The sequence below is a fragment of the Ruditapes philippinarum genome, unplaced genomic scaffold (genome assembly GCF_026571515.1).
Source record: "Ruditapes philippinarum isolate M1 unplaced genomic scaffold, ASM2657151v2 ctg5390_1_1_1_1, whole genome shotgun sequence".
In the NCBI taxonomy this organism is placed as follows: Eukaryota; Metazoa; Mollusca; class Bivalvia; order Venerida; family Veneridae; genus Ruditapes; species Ruditapes philippinarum.
In genome coordinates, this window is record NW_026867134.1 from 1 (window position 1) to 26202 (window position 26202).

General features: G+C 32.1%; 2 protein-coding genes across 2 annotated transcripts; both read right to left on the bottom strand.

The window, feature by feature from the left end:
- Nucleotides 1-86: 86 nt before the first annotated feature.
- Nucleotides 87-6566, bottom strand: LOC132734943 (uncharacterized). The gene is made up of 4 exons (XM_060721829.1): nt 4679-6566; nt 4184-4412; nt 1166-1919; nt 87-893 (listed from the first exon to the last, which is right to left on the bottom strand). Exons 2-4 carry the CDS (start codon nt 4396-4398, stop codon nt 477-479), a joined length of 1386 nt encoding a protein of 461 aa, XP_060577812.1. The 5' UTR covers nt 4399-4412; nt 4679-6566; the 3' UTR covers nt 87-476.
- Nucleotides 6567-10604: 4038 nt separating this feature from the next.
- On the bottom strand, nt 10605-24728 carry LOC132734944 (uncharacterized). Its single transcript, XM_060721830.1, has 8 exons — nt 24511-24728; nt 14149-14259; nt 13548-13773; nt 12859-12961; nt 12440-12567; nt 11794-11880; nt 11229-11336; nt 10605-10714 (listed from the first exon to the last, which is right to left on the bottom strand). Exons 1-8 carry the CDS (start codon nt 24523-24525, stop codon nt 10605-10607), a joined length of 888 nt encoding a protein of 295 aa, XP_060577813.1. The 5' UTR covers nt 24526-24728.
- Nucleotides 24729-26202: the final 1474 nt, after the last annotated feature.

The window sequence follows — 26202 nt, forward strand, 5'->3', positions numbered from 1 at the left end:
GTTTTATGTTTGCTTATAAAACCTTAACTAATAAACCAATATAGTTGTTTTGAAAGAATAGTCCAATTATGTGTTCTCCTTTTATGGAAAACAATTTCACCTTCTTAACAAAACTGTTTTCTCTTTCTTAAGTAAACTTTTTCTCTTCTCTTTCTTACATTAACTGTTTCCTCTTTAAGTAAATTGTTTCCTCCGTCTTAAGTCTCTTTCTTAAGTAAACTATTCTAAAGTATATTAATTAATTATGGTATATATTCAGTGTATGAACCTCTGATATAAAACAAAGATAATTACGTAAACATTTTCAATAAGCATCAGGGTTAAATAGAGTACTTTAAAGTTGTAAGAAATGTGCTTATTACAACTTATTTAAACAGTGAAGTATTATATAGCAAATATAGCAAGTATTTAGAATATTTAGACAGTTTATCCCCCCCCCACTGAGATAGGCACGTGCTATCTTTAGGACTGTTGTTTTAGTCCTGATCCATAAAATTATTTAATATATAGGCTACATTGTCTGCATTCGGTAAATCATATGTTTCATCACCATCCGGGAAAAACGATTCTTTAATGCTTTCTAATTCCTTTTCTATGTCTGTATCTTTTTCATCTTTCCCGTTATTTTTCACTGTTTCTTGTTCTCTCTCTGCTTTGTTATCTAATTCTTTCTGTCCATGTTCAACCGATGTTGTCCCTACTTTTTCTTCAGGCTCAAAAACCTGACCAAAAGAGTTTTGTTTGAGACTTGTTTTGATGTTGAATGGTTCCTCAGATTCGTTCACGTCAGGGCATAATCCAATAGGAGGACCATTTTGACTATTAACTTGGAAATTTTGCTCGGCATTATTTTCTTTTTCAGCATGATTTTTTACGCTTTTATCTTCTTTATGCTGAAAAGTATGTGTATTTTACATTGTGCACATTTTTGGATTTGGAAATGAAAGAATCTCACCGATATGTTTTATCAGGTCAGTGAATAAGTCTAAGAAAAATTACTTGGTTTAACAAAATATAACTCTAGAAGTTAATATAATTCAATTAAATGAAACAATTTTAAAAAGCAATGAACCTAATGACTAAACAATTTTTAAATCTGTTTTGTTATACAGTTTTTAGCGAGCAAAGTATTCAAATAAAAATATTAAAAGAAATCAAAGCATACTTTAATTTGTTCAAATTTTATGAACAGTAACGTGGTGTTATCACAGTCAATACTCTTCTCCTCCAGATATTTCAGCAATTTTGGTCGTGCGATATTCCCGTAAACAGCTAATTCATCGTATACTTCTTGTCCAATACAAAGATTTGTCCTTCCCCACTTTAGGATATATAAAGTTTCATTTTCATTTGTATTTATTTCTTGAGTTTTATAGAAGCATTCGTAAGTTATGGATAATACTACTTCTTTACTAACATGACATTGGTTCGAGATAAGGTCTATAACAAAATGCATAAACATGTCATAATCATTTTGACGAATTGGTATAGAATCTAAAAGCAAATTTTGTTTTGCATTTTCAATTATATACTGTTCAGTTATACTTCGTTTATGTTGCTGTGATTCTGATTTTGATTGATCTTTCTTTCGTTTTTTAATTCGCTCTTGTTTGACAGTATTTTTATCATTATTATTGCAATTAGTTTCAACACTTGTTTTGTTTAACTGAACTGATGTTTCCTGAAGATTTGATACTTCGTTTGTAGTATACCTAGAACAGTAGGAGCAATGGGCCACTTGAAACTTATGTGTTTGTCTTGATCTGACATATAATTTTCTCGCAAAATTAGAATTCTCTGGTCCTTCATCATCATGTAATGCCATATACTGTTGAGAATGTGCAGTGTTGTTCCCAAATGTTTCGTTAAAGTTGTAAGGGACTAAAGGCATTGGCGTTGTCACTTTCATTGGGGGGTTCCTTAAAAGAAAAATAAATAGAAAGGAATAAATGCACATTCAAAGCTTGACTTAACTTTATCCTTATGAATTTAAAATCTGACCAGTTTAAAGGAATGATTCAATACTGTCTCAGAAGTTCATTATTACTCGGCTAGAATGGCGATGTTATAATTGATTACATGTCGTTATGTGTAAAACATTTTATTTAAAAACAATCATTTATCTTTGACTTGAAGATCATTGACAACAACAGTCAAATAATAAGATATTTCAAGGAGTCTGAATAAAAATATATATCTAGTGATTGACATTATCGGTAAAACATCAGTTAAAAATCCATTTCAAAAGAACAAATTATCATTATATTGATCTGCTAACTATTTGCGATTCAGTAAAATTGGATTAGCATGATTATGTATATTTTATCATGATGTCATATGCGTTATACAAAAATAAAGTAAAATCACACTAAAGTTTAGTGTTACAACATAAGCGCACGAATGAACGGTTCTGATTATGTTAAGTATGCGACAAATACTAATAAATTTATTGATCTCGTTGAATACAAAAATGTCACAACCTGCGTTGTTTATTTACTAAATAGCCTTGACGTCGGAGGGTTAAACTCCGGAATGGCATATTGCAACGTCACATTTAGGTCCTCTAGCTTCACAAAACGATCGGTTCCGGGTTAAACTAATGATGTACATGTCTTATGTTCGAGATATTTATCATAATTTTTAATTGTTCTGTATGATTATATAAATACTACATTCCACAATCTTCAGCCTCGACAACACAATGTCAACCGAGGCAGTGTCTAGGTTGAGCATTTCCCTCACTTGAATGTGATAATGATATATTATCCACGCCATAAATACGCATATTTTAATTCCATTCAACTCATTCAATAAATTTATTATGAAACATACACTCGTTTAATCATCCTACCTGATCTTTATTCCATACATATATAAATTCTAACCATTTTTCGGATCTGATGGCATGTATTTAAACATTAAATTATATATTTTAAACATGATAAACAAGAGCACCATCAATGCGGGGCAATATACGCCCGAATGTAAATTTGTCTGAGTAAACAAAATAATCTTTCAATTGGGAAAGAGACCCAATCGGGAAACTTTTTAATCCTGAGTACATGATTTAAAATACTTTTAAGAGGTATAGTTGAAAACGCTATATGACAAAATTAGAGGCATAGCATTTACCCCCAAAGTCTAAGATGTGTTTTCCTTTACTTTATACTACATCAGGAAAGTGAATCCCGGAGCAGCGCCAATTTTGACTTGAGGGCCATAATTAATAAAACTTTTGTAGAAAAATACAAATGTTGCTACACCAAATAACTAAGCTGTGAGCTTTGAAGTTGCACACAATAAAACATTAATAATAAATGTGAGATTCTATAATCAAGTGACTGAGGGACGGGCAAATGTTGACACCAGGTGCATGATTTATATATAAATAAATGAGCAGACATTCATTAAGTAATGTGACATGCTAAATATTTTAGCTTTTGGCATTGTGGTTTCACAAAATTAGACTTAAATGCATTTTCCTTCAAAAAATATATTAACTATATGCCCCGGGTGCAGGGCTGATATTGACCAAAAGGGCATGATTAATTCCAGTTATTTTGTCGTCCACAAAGTGATGTTACATGCCAAATATTTAAGCTCTTGGCATCGTAGTTTCATAAAATTAGTCTCAGATGCTTTTCCTATATAGGTTTGTTAAAATTCAGTAATCCCCAAGGGCGGGTGTCAATATTGAAGTATGAGGAAGGGTTCATATTAGTTGTGTAAAACTCACTAAGGTAATGTTACATGCTAAATATCTTCGCTCTAGATTTTGTAGTTTCACATAATGAAACGTGAAATTTGTTTTCCTGTATAAGTCTATATAATTCAAGTAAATAAGTAAGACGGGACCAATTTCGATAGCAAGAACACTTTACCTGTGTTCTGAACAGCGACTTATTATAAGTCATAATTCTGCCAAAAGTTTTAACTTCTTTACTTTCTTTCTATTGGTTCTAGAAATACAAAGCAGACACGAAATTATGAAATTCATACACAATGAAAAAAGTGACCTGGACCTGAGAAAAGTCAAACCATTTCTGCCAAGTTGTTTCAATATCCTTCCATCGGTCCAAAAGACACAGACCGGACACGGAAACTATTATCTTACGGACGGGCGACCAGGTGCCTAACACTATACGCTGAATGTTTTTTCGGGAGTATAAAATTAAAACCAAACCTTTTAATAATATCAACCAGTTTTTTATCCTCTCCTGAATCCAAGGCATGAGTAGCAGCATCTTTGATATGTTCAAAGGTTGCACTTGTACTTCCAAGATTGTTAAGCCATTTATTGAATACCTTAAAATACGCATAAAAGACCCAACCTTCTGTATGCTGATTCCTTGCTTCTAGCTCAATTTCATTAACTGTATCATCAACGCTTCTAACCATCTCCTGACAATTGCCTAAAGCAAAATGTAACATATTATGCAGCACATAGTTTTATTACTCAACATTATAAAAATATGACTGCTTCATGACATAATCGAAGAATCTTTTATTATTTAGTCCCCTTTTAAAGAAAAATGATTTTTTTAACAATTCTCCACAAAACAATAAAATGGTAGAGAGAAACAAGCCAGATTTGATTGTTTCATATAAATGGTATTATACAGATTACTTAAGCGTGTAATTTAGTCAAGGCGAATTTTAAAATAAACTAAAGATTTACTTAGTAATTCCAATGCAAAAAATTTCCAGCGTGTTGCAGAAAACGATCTTGATAACTGTAAGAAAACTTTTGTCCAGTCAGTTTGAAATTCAGGAGGAGTACCTGAAAATTAAAAAAAAACTAAATAGAATTTAAATAAAGTAAATTTCATAAAAGTACACATCTTATAATTCGATTAAGTTAGAAAGCTATGATGAATTTTTACTTTGGTTTTGTCGCGAATTTAATTATAATTGAGTATACGTATAGTGCAATTAATCTCAATTTCTTCTGATACTTTGTGTTTCACTTACAAATGTATTATTTTATTTCTCAAAAAGCCCTCAGTCGTTATAATATTAAACAAGAAATTATCGTTTAAACGGACGATTGTTTCCGAAGCGGGGTCCAGTAAATGAATCATGACTTTTGACTCATATTGACGGCATAGTAACATTTAAAATATTTTTACAAAAGTAAAGAAACACTTTCTTATATGCCCAATATGCCCATTTATCAAAAAACATCCACAAATCAATGAAAACGATATGACCATATACAAACATCGATGTCAATTTCATAAGCCTGTATTAAATTGACATCTTTAACTGACGACTTGGCATTTAAGCATGACAAGTCATATCTATGCGCCACAAATTAATGCCTGGTTATTTCTCATTCCATCAATGAATGGTGGAACTGATGACAGGACATGGACATCAAAATACTTTTTTGAAATATTATCAATGAAGGAAAAGCGTGATCTTCAGCTTTAAGTTACTTACATGTTGTCTCTAATCGAATATGGTTTAGAAGTGCTCCAAATTTAAGGCAAATTATTTTAAACTCTATTACAGTATGGACATGACTTACATTCAAAAGGAACAACAGAAGGAACTGATATACTGGATACGGCTATCAATGCGCTTTCTAAAATTATATATTCAAGTTTTATTGTGATCTTAACCCTGATCTTTGCGTACAAAACATCGGCTTTATATGCCAAAAAACAGTCTTACCGGACTTACAATCTACATATTTTTGCAAGAATCGTAATCATTTTATGTCGCATTTAGCAAGTATTGAATAAAAATTCATTCTAAAATAAAGAACTGTGTATACAGCAACAAATGATTGATAAAAATTGTTGTTTCTTAAACCCTTAATAACATCTCTATCCCTGAGAGATAATGATTGGTCCTTTATTCCGTGACCTAGCTGGTTTTTTGGTCGTTTGCTTTCTGAGCCCTCTGCTCCATTCAGAACTGGAAACAAAAAAAATATATAGATTTTTATTTTATTTTCTCACTGAAAGCATATAAATAAAACGTTATGTAACCAGCCCTTTTAAAAATATAAATAAGATATCATATATTGATTTCTGTTGTTGTGTTTACCGCATGAATGAAAAAAGAGGTCATGTATTCGTTTGCACTTTTCTATTGATAGAATTAATTGATAAAATTGATGATCATAAAGTAAACAAGTAAAATAAAAGTTTAATTTTACATCATTCAAGAAACATTAGGGTAGCAATGAACAACAGCAATCAAAAATAATTATTCTACCGTAAGTTCTCGCTTGATGGAGAACACAAATTCGTTAAAAATATAGAACTATAAAAAAGATATTTACAAATTGCTAGCATGTTCATAATCTCATTATTATATTAAATTACATATTGCAACATTTGTTGAGAATTTTCAGTCTTTTCTACATTGTGCTGCAAGTAGAAAGTCTTAAATGTGTGAATAAAAGCTCTTGAGAAATTGGTTAATACAATATGTCGTTTGACTAAGTTATAAAAACGCCACCCTGTTTTCTTCATAAAGACATGTAGACCGTAGAAGTACAGTTCCTTTTTATTAAAGAGATCCACTGGAGTTTTTTTGACATGACGAGACGACTCGAAATAATTTTTCAAAATTAATGATGTAGATCTAAAGCCCAGAAACTTATGTGCAGATTTTCTGAATTATCTTTTGCATGTACAAGTACATATATATATATATATATATATATATATATATATATATATATATATAATATATATATATATATATATATATATATATATATATATATATATGTACTTGTACATGCAAAAGATAATATATATATATATATATATATATATATATATATATATATATATATATATATATATATATATATATATATATATACATGTATTTCTGTTTTAAGTGCCTACGCTGATTTATGTCAGGCATTCAAGTTTTATGTTTTAGGCTTTTGGGCCTAAGCGGACTCCTTTATTGGCGACGGCATTTAGTGTAACCCTAGTCCTAGCGCGTGCGCGCGTGTGGATGTGCGTGTGCGCGTGTGTGGGTGCGCGCGTGTGTGTATGTGTGTGTATGTGTGCCATAACTCCTGAATGCATGATAGGAATTCAAAATATGTTGAAATACATGACAACCAATCTGTCGCGCCTAAGACCTAGGTCCCATGCTTTAAAGGTCAAAGTCACGGCAGGATTTTGAACTTGCAGTGTATTTTATATAGATTCAATTGGGGTTAATGTGTATATCCGGCCCATGCATAATGGGTTTTCAGTTTCAATTGGTATACTTGATTATCATAAAGGAACAACAGGTCAAGCGGAAGACCGAGTCCTCTAGCTAAAAGGTAAAGCTTACAGCAAGGGATTAGAGTTTAAATATTAGCTTTCTATAATTTAGTTAATCTGCATCTGAATTGTTGTCCTGCATGCATGGTGGAATTTTCACATGAACACCATAAGTAAAAAATGTGTTGTGTGCGAGACGCATGTCCACACCTTCAATGTCAATGTCATACTTGGAGGTCAAAATTAAAATCCTGTACGGCTTATAACTTTGCCATTGCTTGATCGATTGTCGAAATATTTGGATTATGTCTTCACAGCTGTCAATGCCAACCTCATTATTTGATTCAAAAGTCAAATCTTGTTTACCTTATCATTAAGTCATTACTTGATGGACAGTAAATATGTTTGGCACCGACATTATCTTATTCAGGTGGTGTTTATGCGCTAAACCTATGTTTGCACTTTTGAAGACAATGTTGGACTTAGGGGTCAATAGTCAAAGTGTGCTTGTCAACTATCTTCTTTGGTTTATACATATTATATTTTTTTATTTTTTTATAATTTTATGCAGATGTCTTCGCCATATGTGTCGCATTCAAGACTCATATCTCATATTTAAGGTCAAGGTCATTATATGGGGGTAAACATTAAGATTGAGTTTGCCTTATAACTCTTCGATAACTTGATTGGTTGACAATCTCTTTGGCATATGTTTTTATCTCAGACAGACGTTGTGTCATGTACAAAACCTGTGACTGCAACTTCAAAGCCAATGCAGGTTTTTAATGTCATTGGCCAAATTGTGTTTGTATACTACCCTCTTTGGTTAATATTGTTAGTGTTTTATAGTAACACCTAAGATTGAAAACCAACCAAGCAAAATTAGAAGATTTAATCAAATAATGCACAAAAATTATGCGGTAGATATCTTCGCCAGTGTAAGAGGGGTATCTTTTTGCGAAGGACGCACCCTAAGGCGAGTATGAAGCAATAAAACATGAGGTAAAACATTCGGAAATAACTTTTATGTGGAAAATATATGCTACAATATCTGTTTTGGATTGATTGAAATAATTTTCAAGATAACTATTCTTCCGCTAAGGAGCACTATTTTTATCAATTAGCTTATAAGGCATAGTAGCTTACGGAACGTCGGTGGTTCTACTCAGGTGCCCGTTCGTGCCTGAAATAATGCACGGAAGTGCACCTGAGGTCTTCCTCCACCAGTAAAGCTGGAACGTCGCGATTTGACCTATAATGTGTCGATGTGACGCAAACCCCAAAACAAACAAAACAAAAAATTCTGACCTTGTTCATCGATTTCCAGGTTAAAAAATCTAAACCACAATGTTTCGTGTAAAATATGTTTGATATTGATATACTATGATTGTGATTAAATTCGATTTCCTTCATTTACAAAATAGTGTGATAACGATAATGCATGTGTCCAAGCATTAAAACGAATAACAAAACGTAGTGTTAAATGTGTTAAAGTGTGTGCTGAGGTAAATCGTGCGACCAAGTTACTTCCAGGTACTTCCGGTAATATTTATGTAAACAGTAGGCTTTCGGAAATTGGCTACATAACACAAATATTGTCAACAAAAAGCTAAAAGAGAGCACTTTATCCGGGCTATAAGACAATGAAGTCGTAGTATACGATCCTTAGATTGGGTTTCCAAGACAGTACTTTACTTGATACTACTACTATAAAATATGTATAAACTATTATGAATCGAATGAAAACAACTGAGTGACCAAACACCCCTTTTTGAAATAAAAATGCGATCCATACAAGTAATAAAAGCATGAAATATAGTATTATTTATTTCTTTCATTTAATAAATATATAATTCTAAACAGTTGAATGGCATTTCACAAAAACGAACGTACAACATCAACATTTTTTTTCTCTCGGCATCATGAATTCTGCTTACACTTCTATTTTCAAGACAGATATGGTCCGTACAAGTTGTTAACTAAGATATTCAATTACTTTTATACAATAAGACTGAGATATGTGTCAAATTAAACATTTTAATGGCAAAACATATCATTTATTCATGTGATTGCGTTCAATGATGTGATAATAAGATTGTAAGACTGTTATCCCCTTACTGATCTAACCCTATTTCATAGTCTAATATTTATGTGTAGAAAGTTCCGCCACATTTGTTTTAAATGTTTCTTCATTTTGAGCTAAATGCCCCTGATTCTTAGGAAAATATAACTTTCTCATAACAAAATATTATGTGTGACGAAAAATGAAACAAAGAAAATTTAGAAGATTCCAAGGTGTCATGTCACTTGTTAAAAAATGCTGAAGCCTGATGAGAATTTTAGCTCAACTTTTCTAAGAAAAGTGTTGCTATCCCACTTGTTTTGGTGTCAGTGTCCGCGTTGGCATTCCACTTTTATTAAAGATTTGAGTGCAACATCTTGTATAACATTATATTTCATTAACCACCTAAAATATTTGTTTGTAACTTTACAGCCTCCGTTAAAGGAGATCCAAAGCTTTTAACTCCAGCATGGTTTTCGACAGCTTTGTTGCTCATTATGAAAAAGAAGCCACTTCCCGCTTAAAGTTTTTCATGTATAACATGTAATATAATTGACGATTGGTGACCATTTGTTCTGAAGGAATTCACTTGAAACTAAATACATGTCTTCGGAATCATATAGTCTTTAATATGCTTTAATCACTTTTGCTGACAAAATTCATGTTTTCGAGACCATAATTCGAGGTCACTTTCCCTGACATTGACTTTGACTGATTAATAGCCCTAAGGGAACTCAGAAATACTTATAGGTTTAGTATGTAACTTGGGTTTTAAAGAACAATAAAGGGAAAATAAATTTGAAACAAAAACAAATGTTAGGTTTTTCGGGGATAAAAAGGGAGGTAATCTTAACCCAATGAATCTTACATAGAATTTTAGTTTTCAATTTTAAAAAAAAAACTAAAATCATAATACTCATGTAAATCGTTTTATCATTTTAAAATTATTTTTTAATCTTTTTGGTCAGCATAAGATAAAAAAATTGGGGGTTTGGGGAAATTTGATCATTTGCTTTTTGGGTTACCATTTTTGTTTTTATTTTCCCTTTCATATTTAAGCCATTAAATTGCTTTGGGGTTTGGGGTATAGTTTAATGGTAACACAGTTTATGTTAATTGATTTAGCTAATCACAATACGCTTTTGCAATGCTATAATAAGTTTATTTAGTTGTGCTTAACTTGCAATATTTCATAATTATATGAATTCAAAGGACAATGTCTGAAAAGAAATATTTAGTTCCTGAGTTTCAACATTTTATTTAATGTTTAACGTTTAAAAAGAAAAAAATTCCCGTTATTAATTTATAAAAGGCTTTTCCCCTTGGGGGATTCTCGGGGTTCTCCGCAAACCTGAACTTTCCTTGTTCTTGCTGTAAAAGTCATCTGAGTTTTCAACTTCTTTGCAGTCTTAAAGACAACACGAATCATCATATTATATCAAAACGAAATAACAGACCTAATTAATTTACTATGCATCATGTTTTTGAAAAAGAGAAACATTATGTTTGAATAACTTTCTGTGATATAAAGAATGAAAGGTAAAGTAATGAAAGAGACTGTTTAAGTTTAATCTAGCAAATTTACAATTCCTGTATTTTTAAATCACACTATATATGGTTTGGAAAACAAGCAAAGCACTCAATTATATTGATTTATTTTGATGTTCGAGTTTTGGAGTTTCGTTTTTATTATTCTAATTTATATGATCAATGAATGTTTTACAATTCAATATTGATCTAAAATAACAAATTTTCGTATAATTTTATTTCGTTTTGACTTCTTTTGATTAATTTTGTTTTGTTTTTGAAGTAAAAAAGACTGTTTCATGGACAGTTTATGTTAGTCTATACAATAATAATCTTACTTTAAAGATGCTCCTTACAGCTAAATAAACATTACTAAAGCTAAACATTTTACATACCATTGCTCTTTGATTCAAAATTTGGTCTGACCACAGCAATGTGCCTTTCTTTTTTGTTTGATCTCGGTGCTAAATCATTGCCATCAACGTTATGTATACTTGATTTATCTATAATAAAGACGGCATTTAACTAAAATGTAGTTTATTACCAAAAACTTCTGAAAAGGAGTTTCTTTCTCAAAGCAGTTAAAACATATACATTGCTTTAAGCATGTTTATATTATTCATGTTCTAAAACTTCAAAAATAATTACATTTTCTAAATTAAAATGTACTAATGAAATAAACTTCTTTTATAACATTAAGTGTTTGGTGTTAGCTATGTGGTATTTATCTTTACCTAACATGTACATTCTCATTTCAGTCAGCGAGCGTGATCATCGTCATAAGCAATGACTTATTCCCTTCGTAGTGTTAGTAGATATTCCTTAAAATCGAATGCCAATTTAACTAATTAAGGACATTTATCTCACATATATTATCCATAAACTAAAGTAATTTTTACTTTATGATCTACGATACAAAATGTTGATTCATAACACATCTAGAAGTATTAATGTTACTACCTTTATAGTCGTTTATGCTTGTTTTCTGCACAACATCCTCACTAAAACGTTTGTTTGTTTGATTATAATGTTCTTGACGGTTACCATCTGCAATTAATGTATAATAAGTAAATGACCTCACCTCCATAAAGAATTTCTCGTCACTACATTCTGAATCGCATTAATGTTTTATTTGATGATCATTAATTCTTAAATAAAACCTGCAAACGCTGAGGCATATAAACGGAGAATAACACAAGCATTATCTGATAAAATAAATTATGTATGTGATTATATTGCCCTTTTGTAATTATCCATGATTCAGGGCGCCATGAAAAGTAGCTGACTGCTTTATGACAGTCCTGGTAATAACATAATTAACACAAACTGAGCAATGAAAATTCACTCGCGCTTTAAAGACATTTTACGAAACCAATTGTTCTTTATGAAAACACACCAGAAAATACAAAATTTCGAATCGGACGGATACTTTTGCGTATATTAAAATCTACAAAAACCGGGTTTGGGCTTTACATCTGCACACGTAAATGCACGAACAAAGGGTGCATTTATTAATAAATATTCTCAGTGTATTGCGTATGAATAATTATTACATTGTATCTACAGAATGCAATCATTTTTAGATATTAGTAAATTTTGATTTTACCTGATCTTGTCTGACTTTTAGGAGAGCTCAAGGTTTTCCAACTTATAGGCGTTACTTTGCAATTAGCCATTAGGTTTTCTTTACCATACTTGCTTTGCATTATCCAATATTTTCTAACTTTCCGAGACCTAAGTAATAAATGTTGGCTGTGTTAGTTTTAATAATTATAATTGAATATAATGATAAGGATGATCATATAAGTAATGACTATAATAATTACATTGCAGATAATAATGACATTAACAACAATTACAATGCTAATTACTGTAATAATAATACTTGCATTTATAAACTCCTATTTAAAAAGGCCAATTAATATAATGACATAATACTTACTACTATAATACAATAAACTTATAATTAAAACAATTATATTTCTGTAATTGTCCAATTTACAAATAATTTTATGATACAATTACCTTTTGAGACAGCAAACTAGTACAGCGATTATAATGACAAGGATTAGGGATCCAGTTAGAAACATCAACCCCACCACAAAGAATAATTGCGCACCGCTGTCATCTGTTAAATAGAAAATATACATAACTGTTATGTTATTCAATTGTAATTATTATCTGATTCATGATAAGAAACGTTATCACTCATTTTACTTACGACAACAAGTAAAGAATATTTCGAGTAAATGCTTTTGTGAATTACTTTTTCAACCCAGAATTCGCCCTACTTGATAATAGAATATAACAGTTACTACGAGACGAAGTTCTTTTGAACTACATGGTATGACCTTGCTCTGAAGATATTACAAAATTATAGATTATACATTGAAAGCAAACCTGTATTATTAACTTGAATTTGATATTTCGATCTCCAAGTTAATGTTATTTTTCCGTAGAACAGTCATTTAATTTTCAAGAATCTCTAAGTTAATGTTATTTTAACCCAACGTAACTAATTGTAACTATCTACATATAACGCCTCTTTGAGTCGTCAATAATTCAAAACTTTAGAATTGTTATGTTGGTTAAAAACATATACAAACGATATAAGGTTTAATAATTTTACTTAATACAATAAGATTTTGCTTTTTCCGTAGTTTCGACATAAAACAACTTAGCAGACAAAGCTTTAAAAATATGAAATGTATTACCACTACTATCACGTGTATCATGTTTCAGCTCACAAACAGCATCTTTGTATATTGTACAGTTTTCTTTATAAACATCACAAACTGTACAGTTTCTACAACTAACAGTTTCGTTGAAAGTAACACATTCTGGTTGATATGTCCCATCCTTGCACTCCTCACATTTAGCACGCGTAATATTCCCAGGACAGTCGCCTATTGCTATGTAACCAGGTTCACAAGGTAAACACTAAAATATTGAAGCAAAATGGATGCATGTTTTTAATTAAGGCAAGAAATGAGAAATACTAATCTTCAAAATATTGCAGATTTACACTTGAATCGTTCAAATAGTTTTCCGTGTTACTGTAGTAGCACTGTGTCGGACGATACAAGTATATTTACTGATGGTTAATCGAATTTATCTAAGCTGGAACTTGAATATGATCTTATCACTCAATCCTACCTCGCTCACTTATTACGCGGAAAATAAAGGTCCAGTCGCAAAAAAGGCTCAAACCACTTGACTCATGTATAAAATGGCAGACACCGTAACAAAAATAATAAATTAATCAGTCTATAAAATAAAACTTATTTATGTAATGTGATTGATATTTCATCTTACCTGTATTCCTATCCCGTTAGTGTAAGTGTTGTTACAGATATTGTTAGCAAAAGCTTGGCTTGTGAGTACAGCGAAAACAATACCATAATAAACTTGATTTGTGATCATTGTCTGAAAAAAATCTGATTTATTAATTAACTAATGAGTTATTTCAAGACTATTAACCTGACTTCCCAAAAGAAAGAAAGTGATAATGATGATTTAAGACTAGTTTCTGTTCGTGGGAAACTATAAAAGTTAAACATATCTCCCTTCTGCCCTGAGTTTCGCGTTGTACAGTATTAAATCACCACTTAAAGAATAAGTATCAATGATAAAAATGAATAGAAAACCAGATATACCTATCTACCTACCTACCTAAATACATGAATCTGTATTACTATAATGGCTGGTATCTCCTGTAAGAGGAAGTTACCAGTGAATTTGCTTTAAACTGATTTGGTAACTTATCAAGAATAGCATAATTGGATAAAAACTCTCGCTTGAGCTCTAGGCTTTTCCTGAGCTTAACGAACGATAATATCTCTTCATTTAGAGATTCGCTGTTTTCCTCTCCATATGTGTTTACAATTCATATTTGAATATACTTTTAAGATTAAATGATTTTGAATAAGACGATTTACTTTGGAATTGTACAAATTATTTTGCGAGTCTTTAGCACATAAAACAATTTCAAGAATCAGCTTAACACTTCGGGACTTATTTTCAGTTTCTTGCTATGTTGCAAAACATTTTTATTTACACTTTCTTATCTCGTTATAAAAGATGAAAGTTTAACCATCTGATGTTTACTTACACTTAATATCTTGGATAGAGGCAACAATTAAATATACGACATAAAGCACTTTAAAGAGGCATAGTTTTGCATTGAACAAAGGCATCGGTGAAAAATCCATTGCACTTGATTATCATTAAACATCTAAATGTATTCAATCTATTGAATCTAATAAGAAAATTAGAATACAAGTCATTTTGGAAGAAATTACATGTTACCAAAATAAGAAAGTATTCGAACCTACAGCGGTGAGAGATTAGTGAGAGACAAGTGACTTGAAGTCAACGACCTTAACCGATCACAAACAAAGTGTAAACGTAGCATTTCGTTGCAACACAAATTTAGCTTATCCTGTAATAGTTTGTCTAAATCTTCACTTCGGATTATCTCGATTGACTTAATTAAATTAATACATTTATTTATTTATCTAAACAAATTGTTTGATCTTTTACTACCTATGCTATGAAGCATAAGCTTATTACAGTTGTTCACTTTAGACTATCTCAGTATAAGTAAGTTCGTATTTCATTTTAAGTACAGTCAATTTTTGCGACAATACTTAAGGTAATGTGAAAGAGCAAATCAAAAACAGTTTAAATAAACCTTCTTTTGCAAAAGAAGATAAACAAGCAAATTTGTTGAATTTATATCCCCCGCCGAGTACTGGTTATTACTTACACAACAACTGAAGACACAAGGCTTTATTTATATATTTATCATGGTATAAACAGTAATATTCTTTGTACATGATAAATACTCAGGGCAATAACAGATCAATAACTCTGTGTTAAATATTAATATCTGGACATGCCAATGAGATGAAAATTGCCTTTTTGTATCCATGGTTGCCACAAAGTTTTGTTGAAATTAATACAGCAGTTGCAAAGAAATAGCAATATTGCTCTATATGCATACTACATATCTAATTAAGGGCCATAACTCTGTAATGAAGGATCTGGTCTGTACAAGGCAACAATATGCACATCTCCGCTTGGTTTTAATGGTTCCCATCAGTTCAATTGAATTCCAGCCAGTAGTTGCAGAGAAGTAGCGTGGAAACAATTATTGCTATATGTGCATACTGCATAACTAATCAAGGGCCATAACTCTGAGTTGAAGTGTCTGACTGGAACAAGCCAACAATATGCGCATATCCTCTTGATATTGATGATCCCCATGAAGTTTTGTTGAATTCCAGCCAGTTGTTGCAAAAGTAGCGCGGAAAAGATTATTGTTCTATATGCATACTGCATAACAAATCAAGGGCCAAAATTGATGATTCCTAAAAAGTTTCATTGAATTTCATCCAGTAGTTGCAGGGAAGTAGCGCGGAAACGATTTTCACTCTATATGCATACTGCATGACTAATCAAGGGCAATAACTCTTATTTAAAGGGTCTGACCGGAACAAGCCGAAGATATGCGCATCTCCTCTTGATATTTATGATTCCCATGAAGTTTCGTTAGATTCCAACCAGTTGTTGCAGAGAACTAGTGCGGAAACGAAATTCGGACGAACGGAAGGACGAAAGGACAACGCCAAAACAATTTCCCCCTCCCGATTCCATCGGCGGGTGATAATAAGCACTGGACGGGACATTCCAAGATTGCCGCCATTTCTGTATATAATTTCAAAATATCACTTCATTAATACAAAAATCATTTCCTAGATTGACACATTTTATGTTAAGGACTAGTTTCCATTAGTATTTATAGTAAGCTATGTCTATTAAAAATATTATAAAAGAATACACAAATATGTCCGGGGGGGGGGGGGGCAGAATAGTCCATGGTTTTTGTCATCGTTATCTATTTTGTATCAAGGTTAAAGTTTAATTCATTTTTTAACTAACCATCTCTTACTAAAATGTACAAATTTGATTCATTACAAGAAATTATACGAATAAACTTAACAATAGAAGTTTAAAAAAGGGGAATGATACATTGACTATTATCAAAATTCTGGAAACAAAGTGATCCCTCGGAAGCATTAATCACAACAAAATAACATAAGAATTGCAGACTCGGTTTGATTGAGTCTGTACATGAGGGATAATGAATAAGTGCAACATCAAGTTTGAAATCTAACATTTATCTTTAATGTTGGCTTGGAACATGTCTTATGTCTGAACATTCGATTAATTGTTCAAATTTTTTTTCTTCTTCATATTTGCCATTAATTTAGTACGACACTGACATTTGATGTCATTTTGATTTTCATGTGCAACTGAATTCTGGTGGCTGCGTGTTGTGCCCGTTGCTTTCTGTTTATCTTCAAAGATTAAACATTCTATATATCATTTAGTTAATATTTTTGCCCTTAAATCAGATTCAACTGAAACAGATGCAAAAATCTGCTGTTTAATGTTGAAGAGCACAGCGCTTACCCATTTTGTTGCATTTGACGAACCAAGTGGAAAAACCTATGATGGACAATTTTCTGGTTTCGCCGGAATAGTCTTGTTGATCTTGCTTTTTATAGGCATCAAGTTATTTTGTAACGGTCATTAGGGTACATTTTATGTACGCATGATAATTGCCGTTTTTAGATGATTTGCCTTGCTTCAACATAGAAATTATTGAACTTTCACTTTTCAAAGAATAATTCAATTCATATCTTCTCGTCATTTTGGATAATATAGGGGCTAAGAGTGGGTTTAACGGTTATCAACCAGTTTAAATCCCATACTTTCAGATTCGCCACTAACCGCTCAAACGTTGAGTTCCTCTGTGCTGATTACACGCATGTTAAATGTATTGGGTACATGCTTTCTGTATTGAAGATTTCATGATAATCGCCGTTTGCACACATCTGTGGATGTTTAAAATTCAAATTTTCACGATTTTATGTTCCATTATATGCTAATAAGTTAAACATCATCATAATGTTTTGATCATTACTTCCATTATGTTAAAAAAGCATGATTAGTACCATTATGACAATATCAATAACTGATAATCACAATATTTTATCATAATTATGTGACTTGGTAGAAATACCTGGTTGCAAGAATATAGGAGATAAGGAAAAAAGAAATGCCTACAAGTAACTATCCCAGGGACTTTCATACTTAAAGCAGAAATATTTTGAGTGATATTGCTTATATTAACGGGTATACAGTGCCATACATACTGAGTTTCTGTTTCTTTCCTCGTTTAATGTTCTTTTCATTACTCAATCTTGTATGGCTGGAAATTGTCTGGGATGCATTATGTGAACTTGTCCGGACTTCTCCTCAAAAAGTTCTGGTAAAATTTCAACCAAACTTTACAGAAATTACAGTACAAAGTCTAGCTGTCTAGTAACGGTATCCGGTTCAATGATTTTTGTCAGAGCAATGGCCCTTAAATGACTTTTATTTTTAAAGTTTGTCCGGACCACTTTTCTTCTCTTATACCACTAATGCAATTTCAATGAAACTTTCAGCGTCGTTCCATAGCTCAAGTACTTTCGTACATTACACGGTTTTTCGGATGAAATATTTTTGGCTGACTTATGGCCCTTAGATTAAACAATATTTATTTACAAACTTTCAAAGATAGATATACATTTCAACAAGAAGACGTTGTTTTACAAAAATCATGTATGACTGAAGATATAAATGAAGAGAATGCTAAAGACCTTACGACTTAACTAAATTCGAAAGATTTGAAAACAGTTCTTCTTATATGAAATGGAGACTTATATTAACTTATTTCCTCAGTCGATTGGAAACGATGACGGCTGACTCGTCCAAAATAACTGGTAATGTTTTAAGATACTCGTATAGATTGACATATAAAGTGATAAAAGAGTCCCAGTGTATTGCTACTGATAAAACAATTAGCTTAATATGAAGTATCAATCATGCTTATGAAGTCGTTCTGTGACATGCGCAATCACTAGGATGTGCACCGTTTAATTTCTTCTTTGAACTTGGAAGTTTGGACAAGAAAGAAGATAATGATTTGTAGTTTCAACACTACCACAGGAACGATTTGCGAAAAAGATCATGATTTATAGAACTACAGCCTAGACGTAAACGATTGTGAATAACATGTGCTTTTTTATCACCTGTGAGATAAAATAAAGGGGGGGGGGGGGCTTGAAGCTGGTCATTCAATTTTGCTTTCTACGGTTGTACTTGAATTAATTACATCGGATAGATTGTTCCAGTCACGGATGACAGAGGGAAGAAAGAAATCTCGATATAGTTGAGTCCTTGAGGTTAAAATAAGTGTGTTATTGAAGTTACGTTGACGGTATGTTCAGTAATTTTTATGGATTAATAGGTGATATACACCTGCGTATAAAACAAGTTGCGTGTTTTAAATGACCTGATTTCCACGCGCATTTTATGAATAATTTTTGCATTCTGAGTATGACGTCATTTTGCCGTTATGGATTAAGTTGTAATTTCATACGCTTCTGTAAGAAAAAGAGCTAAATTGAAATATATGTTTTCGTAATTTCTTTCCGAAATAGGATTAAAGTAATAAACAAGAAAATAATCATACACAGGCTTTCATTACAGATGGAATATCTTTTATCGGTAGCTGTTAAGCGGAGAGCCGAGTTACCGCCGTAAACAGTTATCCTCGAGCTAGATATTCTGGTCTGTACCGGCAGCCGGTGTAAGATTCTTACAGTTTGAATCGACCTCGTTAAGTAAAACGTCACATTGCCAAATTTAGAGATTGTCAGCTTCTACGGATAACGATAGCCGGAGACGGACAACTGGTAAAATATTCGGGGGTTATCTCAAAATATTTATTATCAAATTAAACATTTTTATGAGTAGTAAGATCAGTACAAAAATATACAGTTTTTAGAAGAGCATTCTTTTTATGTATCCATACATTAGATCTGCAACGGTTAATCTATGCTATAGTGTGTTCAACTCATACATAGTATTTTACTATTCTGTTCTTGTGTTCTATTCATAGGGCTATTGACTTCATGAGAAGTTCCATCAATTGCTATCACGGCTATTGGAATTCTGTTCCAGGTGCCTCTCATGGCTAACCACTCACGACCTGGTGGTCAAACAACAAATGTTTTAGACGAAGATAGAAAATCGGGATAAGCAACCTTATTTCCATAGCAAAGTCGCACTTTGCACTGATATGTTGAACAACCTCAACAACATCATAATCTTCTGGTATGTTCGAAACTACATAAGCACAAGAAGAACTCTGTTTCTTGCAAAAAGTTTATGAGGCTTGTGTGATGAAATACGAAGAGTTTTCTAACAGATCTGAAATGCCTCGGCGGTTTTCCAGTTCAATTGAAAGAACCTATTGGAAAATATAAAAGAATGAAAGAAAACACATTTCTGCCACTATAAATGTTTTTAACGATTCCAAAAAGTCTTTAACTTATATTTATTATCAGGTAAGGCTCTTGTCGAATGAGTTTTAAAACATGCAAATAAGTCAAAAGTAATAGGTGATGTCGGGGGAGCCTTAACAAAAACCGGTGGAAAGTTACTAATTGTTTTGATTGATTCATTGTCCATTGTTACCCAAAATAAAAGAAATGTATGCCTTGTTTTTTGTAACATTTATTTTGATGTAAAATAAAAAGTTGTGTTGAAATACGTTATCCATATTTCATAAACTACTACATGTTTTATCTTTTTGTACCGTAATAGCATAATTTTTCATTCATATTAAACTTTCTTTCCCGCACAGAATTCACGTGGGCAATGTTACACAAATGTTTTTCTATAATATATATCCAATGTAAAATGTAAAGGTAAAACAAAATCAACAGACACAAAAACATAAAATTTGTAGTTGTAGCACTATAATTCATATTCTGCTTCTCTGGTCGGTTTACCCTTTTACTTTTTGTTATCTTAGTACATACAAATCATGCGAAATAAACAACTTTTAATATCATGCTTTACGTTTCGGTTAGCTTGTAGAGGAGTGGCAATAAATATCATTGCGCGCAATCTTCGGAATGCGGGGTCGACACGAGAGAACACGAGGTCAGTCATAACACCAGAATAATCGACCAGGAACAACATTTGAGGGAAAGCATTTCAAATGGACTTTCATCGTCACAAGGGGATGATGACCTTACAACCCAAGACACACAGAGACGGAGAAGAAGAAAGAGTCCGCTTACTGACATTATTAGGGAAAAACAATTAATATACAACGATTTAATGAAAAACAAAGTTCCAAGTTGATCCGCCAGCTTGGTGTCGAGAAATCTTCTGATGAAACAAATTAAATATTCAGAAAACACTTCTGAACGGTTTTTTAATAGGAATGAATGCAATCATTACATTCGGCTTATCAAAAAAATATTTGAAACGCCCCCTTAAAATAGCCGTCTCCGTCTTGGTATGTCGGTATCGGCTCAAGCTAAAAATCTCTATTTGGAGATTATTTTTTACAAAACAAAATAGGAATATATACTAGTATCACTACTATGAGAGTTGAAATTACATCGCGACTGTCGTGTTAAAGTGTTATAGGTGCGTAATCCATTTTACTAAAACCATTTTATCTAAACTTTATAGAACGGATGTATACCAAGCTAAGTTGTGCGTATCATCTTCGGTTTTTGGTTCAGTGCTTTTTGTTATAGTCATGGTCCTTTAATGATTTCTTTTAATTTGTCTGGACAACTTTTCTTATCATGGGAGAGGAACTGTTACACGAAGAATGGAATTCTTTTGATAACATGAGGAGTTATTATGATAACTGGGACGGGGTTTCTGCATATTGTTTCGGTTTTCGTCGTAAAATTTCATTGTATACTGGAAAAGCACACGTAATAAAATAGTATTATTTATCTTTAAATGGGGAGTTTAGGTGCTTAATTAAACTTTGATGATTAAGTTTGCCTTACAAATTGTATTTTGTGTCAGAAATAGCTCAAAAGTCCATTTTTCGTCACCTCTTGTTTAAAATCTGATAGTTTTGAGCAAAAATTCAAAATTACTGCTGGCTCATTCGTACATATTGGCCGCTTAATTTGTGATCTTCTTTCTACCTAATTATAATGGAAAGTTGCAAAAGTAAAGCCCAGGCTAATAGATTTATTATAAATTTTTCAAAAGGCACGAGATCCTCAGATAAATCTGAAGATGTCCTAGAGTTCTTATGATAAATTTTGTTACTGCAAGTCTGATTTTGTGCTAAGTTACGGCACGTTTTGGCGTATTTTAGAGATCGCCAGAAAATATCTGATATTTTTGATGACATGGAGATTTCACGGCGTACTCATGTCGTCCTCACGGTGATCATGTCATTGCTCCGGAGCTTCCACGGCGTTATAATGCGTTTTTATGGCGTTTTAATTGGCGATTGTCTGCGTTCGGACTGTGCTTCTACTGTATTCTTTGCGCTTCCACAGCGCTTTCATGGCGCTCACATGACGCTCTCACGGCGCTCACACTGCGCTGAAATCGTGCTTCATATACCAGCGATTACTCATTCTGAATAGTCGTGTACCTGCTGCACCTGCGGGCAAGCAAGCCATATTCCAGCTTGCTGCCGTTCATCACCCATAATTAAAAGGACATTCACTTGCAAACAGGTTTCATATTTACGGTAAAAACCCTCTATTAAGACCATCAAAGGGATTGGACTAAGGTGGTCTTCATTGCGGATGGTCTTAATTGTGGCTTGATTATCAAGGTATATATATTTCATGGCCACTCTATTTTTGAATATTTTTGCATAAACATTATAACTTCCAAATATAACTTTAAACTGATCTTATAATATTAAATCCTAATTACAACGTAAGTCTGAAGATATTTAAGATCAAAGATTAAATTTTCATAGGTCTTGTTTTATGCTCATAATTCAAATATAAATTAAGAAATTAGTTCTTTACAAAATAAATGTGCAGAAAGTATTATTAAACCACTCTGAAGTTTATTTTTTCACCTTTATACAATTTTCCAATCATAACAGTTTTAACACCTTATGTCATCAAGCGTCATGCTTTAGTAGAGAATTCAAGCAAATTAATTACGACAAATTTATGATCTGAAAAGGTATTGACTGAAATAGCAGTGGTCTCTAATGTCTGGTTAGATAAATAAAACAATGCATTGGGACTGAAATTCGTGGTCTTTAAAGTAGATAAGTGGGTGGTCTTAATTGTGGATCATGCTACCATTAATATAAAGAACAGAAAATAAATGTGACTTAAAAGGTTATGTACACAGCATGACGCCGTCGTTCGGCGTTCTATGCAATGCCACTGCAATGCTAAGGCGATGTTTGCGATCGGTTTTTTTCTTTGGACGCCATGAGAACGCCGAATCAATGGAAAAACTGTACTGCTATTATATGCAATACAAATTTCAAATGGTCAAACTGTACTGAGTACAATTGGTTAGTAAGAACAAAGAAAAAAATCGAAACCATGCGATAAACTTGTATAGTATTTCACATGAAAAAAAAAACTTATTCAGTAGTGGCTATTTTACATATTTTGACTTTTTTTGTAATTTACGTTGATTTTAACAGCCATATGCAATGTGTAAATTATTTTCTCTGTTTACTTCACATTATTTTACTTTTAAATACATTTTCACAATCATTATGAAAATTAGCATGGATTCAATATTATATTTTATGGCGGTCATTCAACACGTTTATACATGTGGCTGCAACTTAGTCCATTTAGCCAGAATCACTCAATTTTCAGACAGTATGTAATAGTTAAAGTATATAAAAAGAGTTAGTTACGAGGATATAACACTGACTGGGGTGACATCGAGTGATGTTTCTGCTAACAAATGGCGAGGCCGTAAGGCCGAGACGCATTTTTTTCCCCGAGATGTCGCCCAGGCAGTGTTATACCCCAGTTACCTACGAGTTTCACATATAATACCTGTTTTATAGCAATTTCATATTTAAAAAAAATAAGTAAATAAATAAATCAAATAAAATTTAAAAAAAATACACTTCTCATTCATGTACCTTTTCACTTCTGTTTCAAATGGAATCCCATGATAAAATGAACCAATACCAGCTTATGCTGTCGTCAACTACTTTACAGTTATATATATTATTATATAATCAGGCAATTGTTTGAAGATACTTTCGCTGTCGCCAAAAATAGTAGAATAAACAACATATACAACCCTTGAAAATTTAGTGACGTCCAATGTTAGAGACGGCTTGTAAACTGTTAATTTGTGGATAAAGTAGTTATGATTCAAGATTTTAAGGACTTTTTCAGTGGTAATAATTTATTCAGCGGATTAATCTTTTAATTTTATCCGTCGAAAAGATGAAAATAGTTTCATTTCATTAATTATCTTTGGTTATATTTATCATTATTGTTATAATTTTTTGTTATTTTTTTACTTTCGTTTGCTTCTGAGAATATCCGGTACCCCTTACTCATTGGATCGTCTGTTACATACCTACACTGATATAAACAAGGTGCAAAAAGACTCAATTTTTATATGTTAGTTGAGTTTTTTAAAAAAAAAATTGCCTATATGAATCAATGAAAAAACTGTACTGTTATACATCAATACAGTTTTCGAATGCTCATTGAAAGTGTACTGACTATAAAGGGTTAGTAAGAACAAAGAAAAAGTCCCAAACCATGCGATAATTACCTGATATTCATCCATTTCCAGCTTCTTTGAACAATTAATGATGTCGTATACTCAGAGTTACCTGTGACTAAAACAGTTTAACAGCAGTTAAAGAACACGACACAAATATTTCGGTGTTTTCCTTAATTTCATATAAAGCAGGACTGAATTTCAACAACTTTAAGTGTCTTACAAAAACACATTACAATTGACTCTACTTATATCCTCTTAGTTTCAGTGTCTTATGATACAATGATAGCCACATGATGTGATATCTTCCTTATTCTATTTATATTGAAATGTTTTTTTTCTGATTCATATAACAGTCGCGACATGTATTGTTTAATTGTTTTAAGTAAGTAGGCATTGAGCGTGTTTCCTGTTGCAAGTGTCATTTGAATATTTCAACTCTTTTCTTATGGTTTGAGCGAGTGTTTTGTAAGCAGTTAAAAGTTAATTGTTACCCGAACAAGTTTATCAGCGCCGTTGTTACATAAAAGATGAGTATAACTGCGGAATAACGTCATTATTGTGGTGGAAATTTGTATTATTTTAGTACAGTAATTGTCTTTGAATCGAGAAATATGCTTTTAAGGTATATATTTTTAAGGAAATATAAGGAATCAAAAATTCATATTTAGGCCACACAAAAAATCGGCAAAGCTATGTTAACAACACTATGCGTGATATATTCTGAATGATATAGGTATAAGTTTGTGGTAATTGAAGCTTCTTCCATTTGATCCTTTTCAACTTGGGTGCTTCCAGTATTCCTACTTGAATATTGTATGATTACTTTTAAGATATGGGGCCTGCTTTTTAAGTTTGTCTTTTGACCTCTTATCTGTGATATGCAGGCTTTATAACCTTTGTCCCCCTTTCATTAAATTAAGTTCCGCCTGTTGTTTTCTAGGTTAGGGCACATAAGCATAAACTGTAACAACGATTTGTGTATATCTTAATATAACAACTAAAAATATTGACAAAATAAAATACACTTAATATCTTAACGTTAAAAACGGTAGCTTAGTATGCGAGGTAGCAGGTTTGATTCTTCCGTTGTTTAACATCTTTTATATCTACGCGTCTGTATTTTCGTGGGTATGAGGACAATGTCGCTGACGAAACCGATATAAATAAAAAAAATAACAAAAAGCAATAAGGTTTAAACAAACCATTCATTTACATACACAATAGAATAAATTTTAACAGCTACTTTCAATATAAAAATACGTTTACATACCTTCAAGTTCTAAGGCAGAGCTAGCACTTTTCTCCGAAGGGTATTTTCGTGGGTCATATTTGATTACTGATCAAACAGTTTTTAAGAAACAAATCCATACTTTTGAACATTAAATCCATTTTAAAACAATTAACGCTATTATTCATGTGCGTTAAAAATGAGCGAGAGGTAACCTGTGACATAAAAATTCAAACGGAGAGAGGTAGCCCGTACCGCTGCAAAACCGAAAGTAGGATGTTTTTATGTATTTTACATTCATTTTTGACTAATTACTGCAGTTTGTCAAAAGATGATAAATATATGAACACATGTAACATGATGGTGCGTATAAAATCAAGTAACTCGTTCATTTCAGCCCGAAAATATATATCAAGGCGGTAGCGAGGCGTGACATATCGATTTTATGAAGCTTATTTTGAACTTGCAGCAATTGAAAAATTGGCACATGACAAAACAACACATAAATAAAA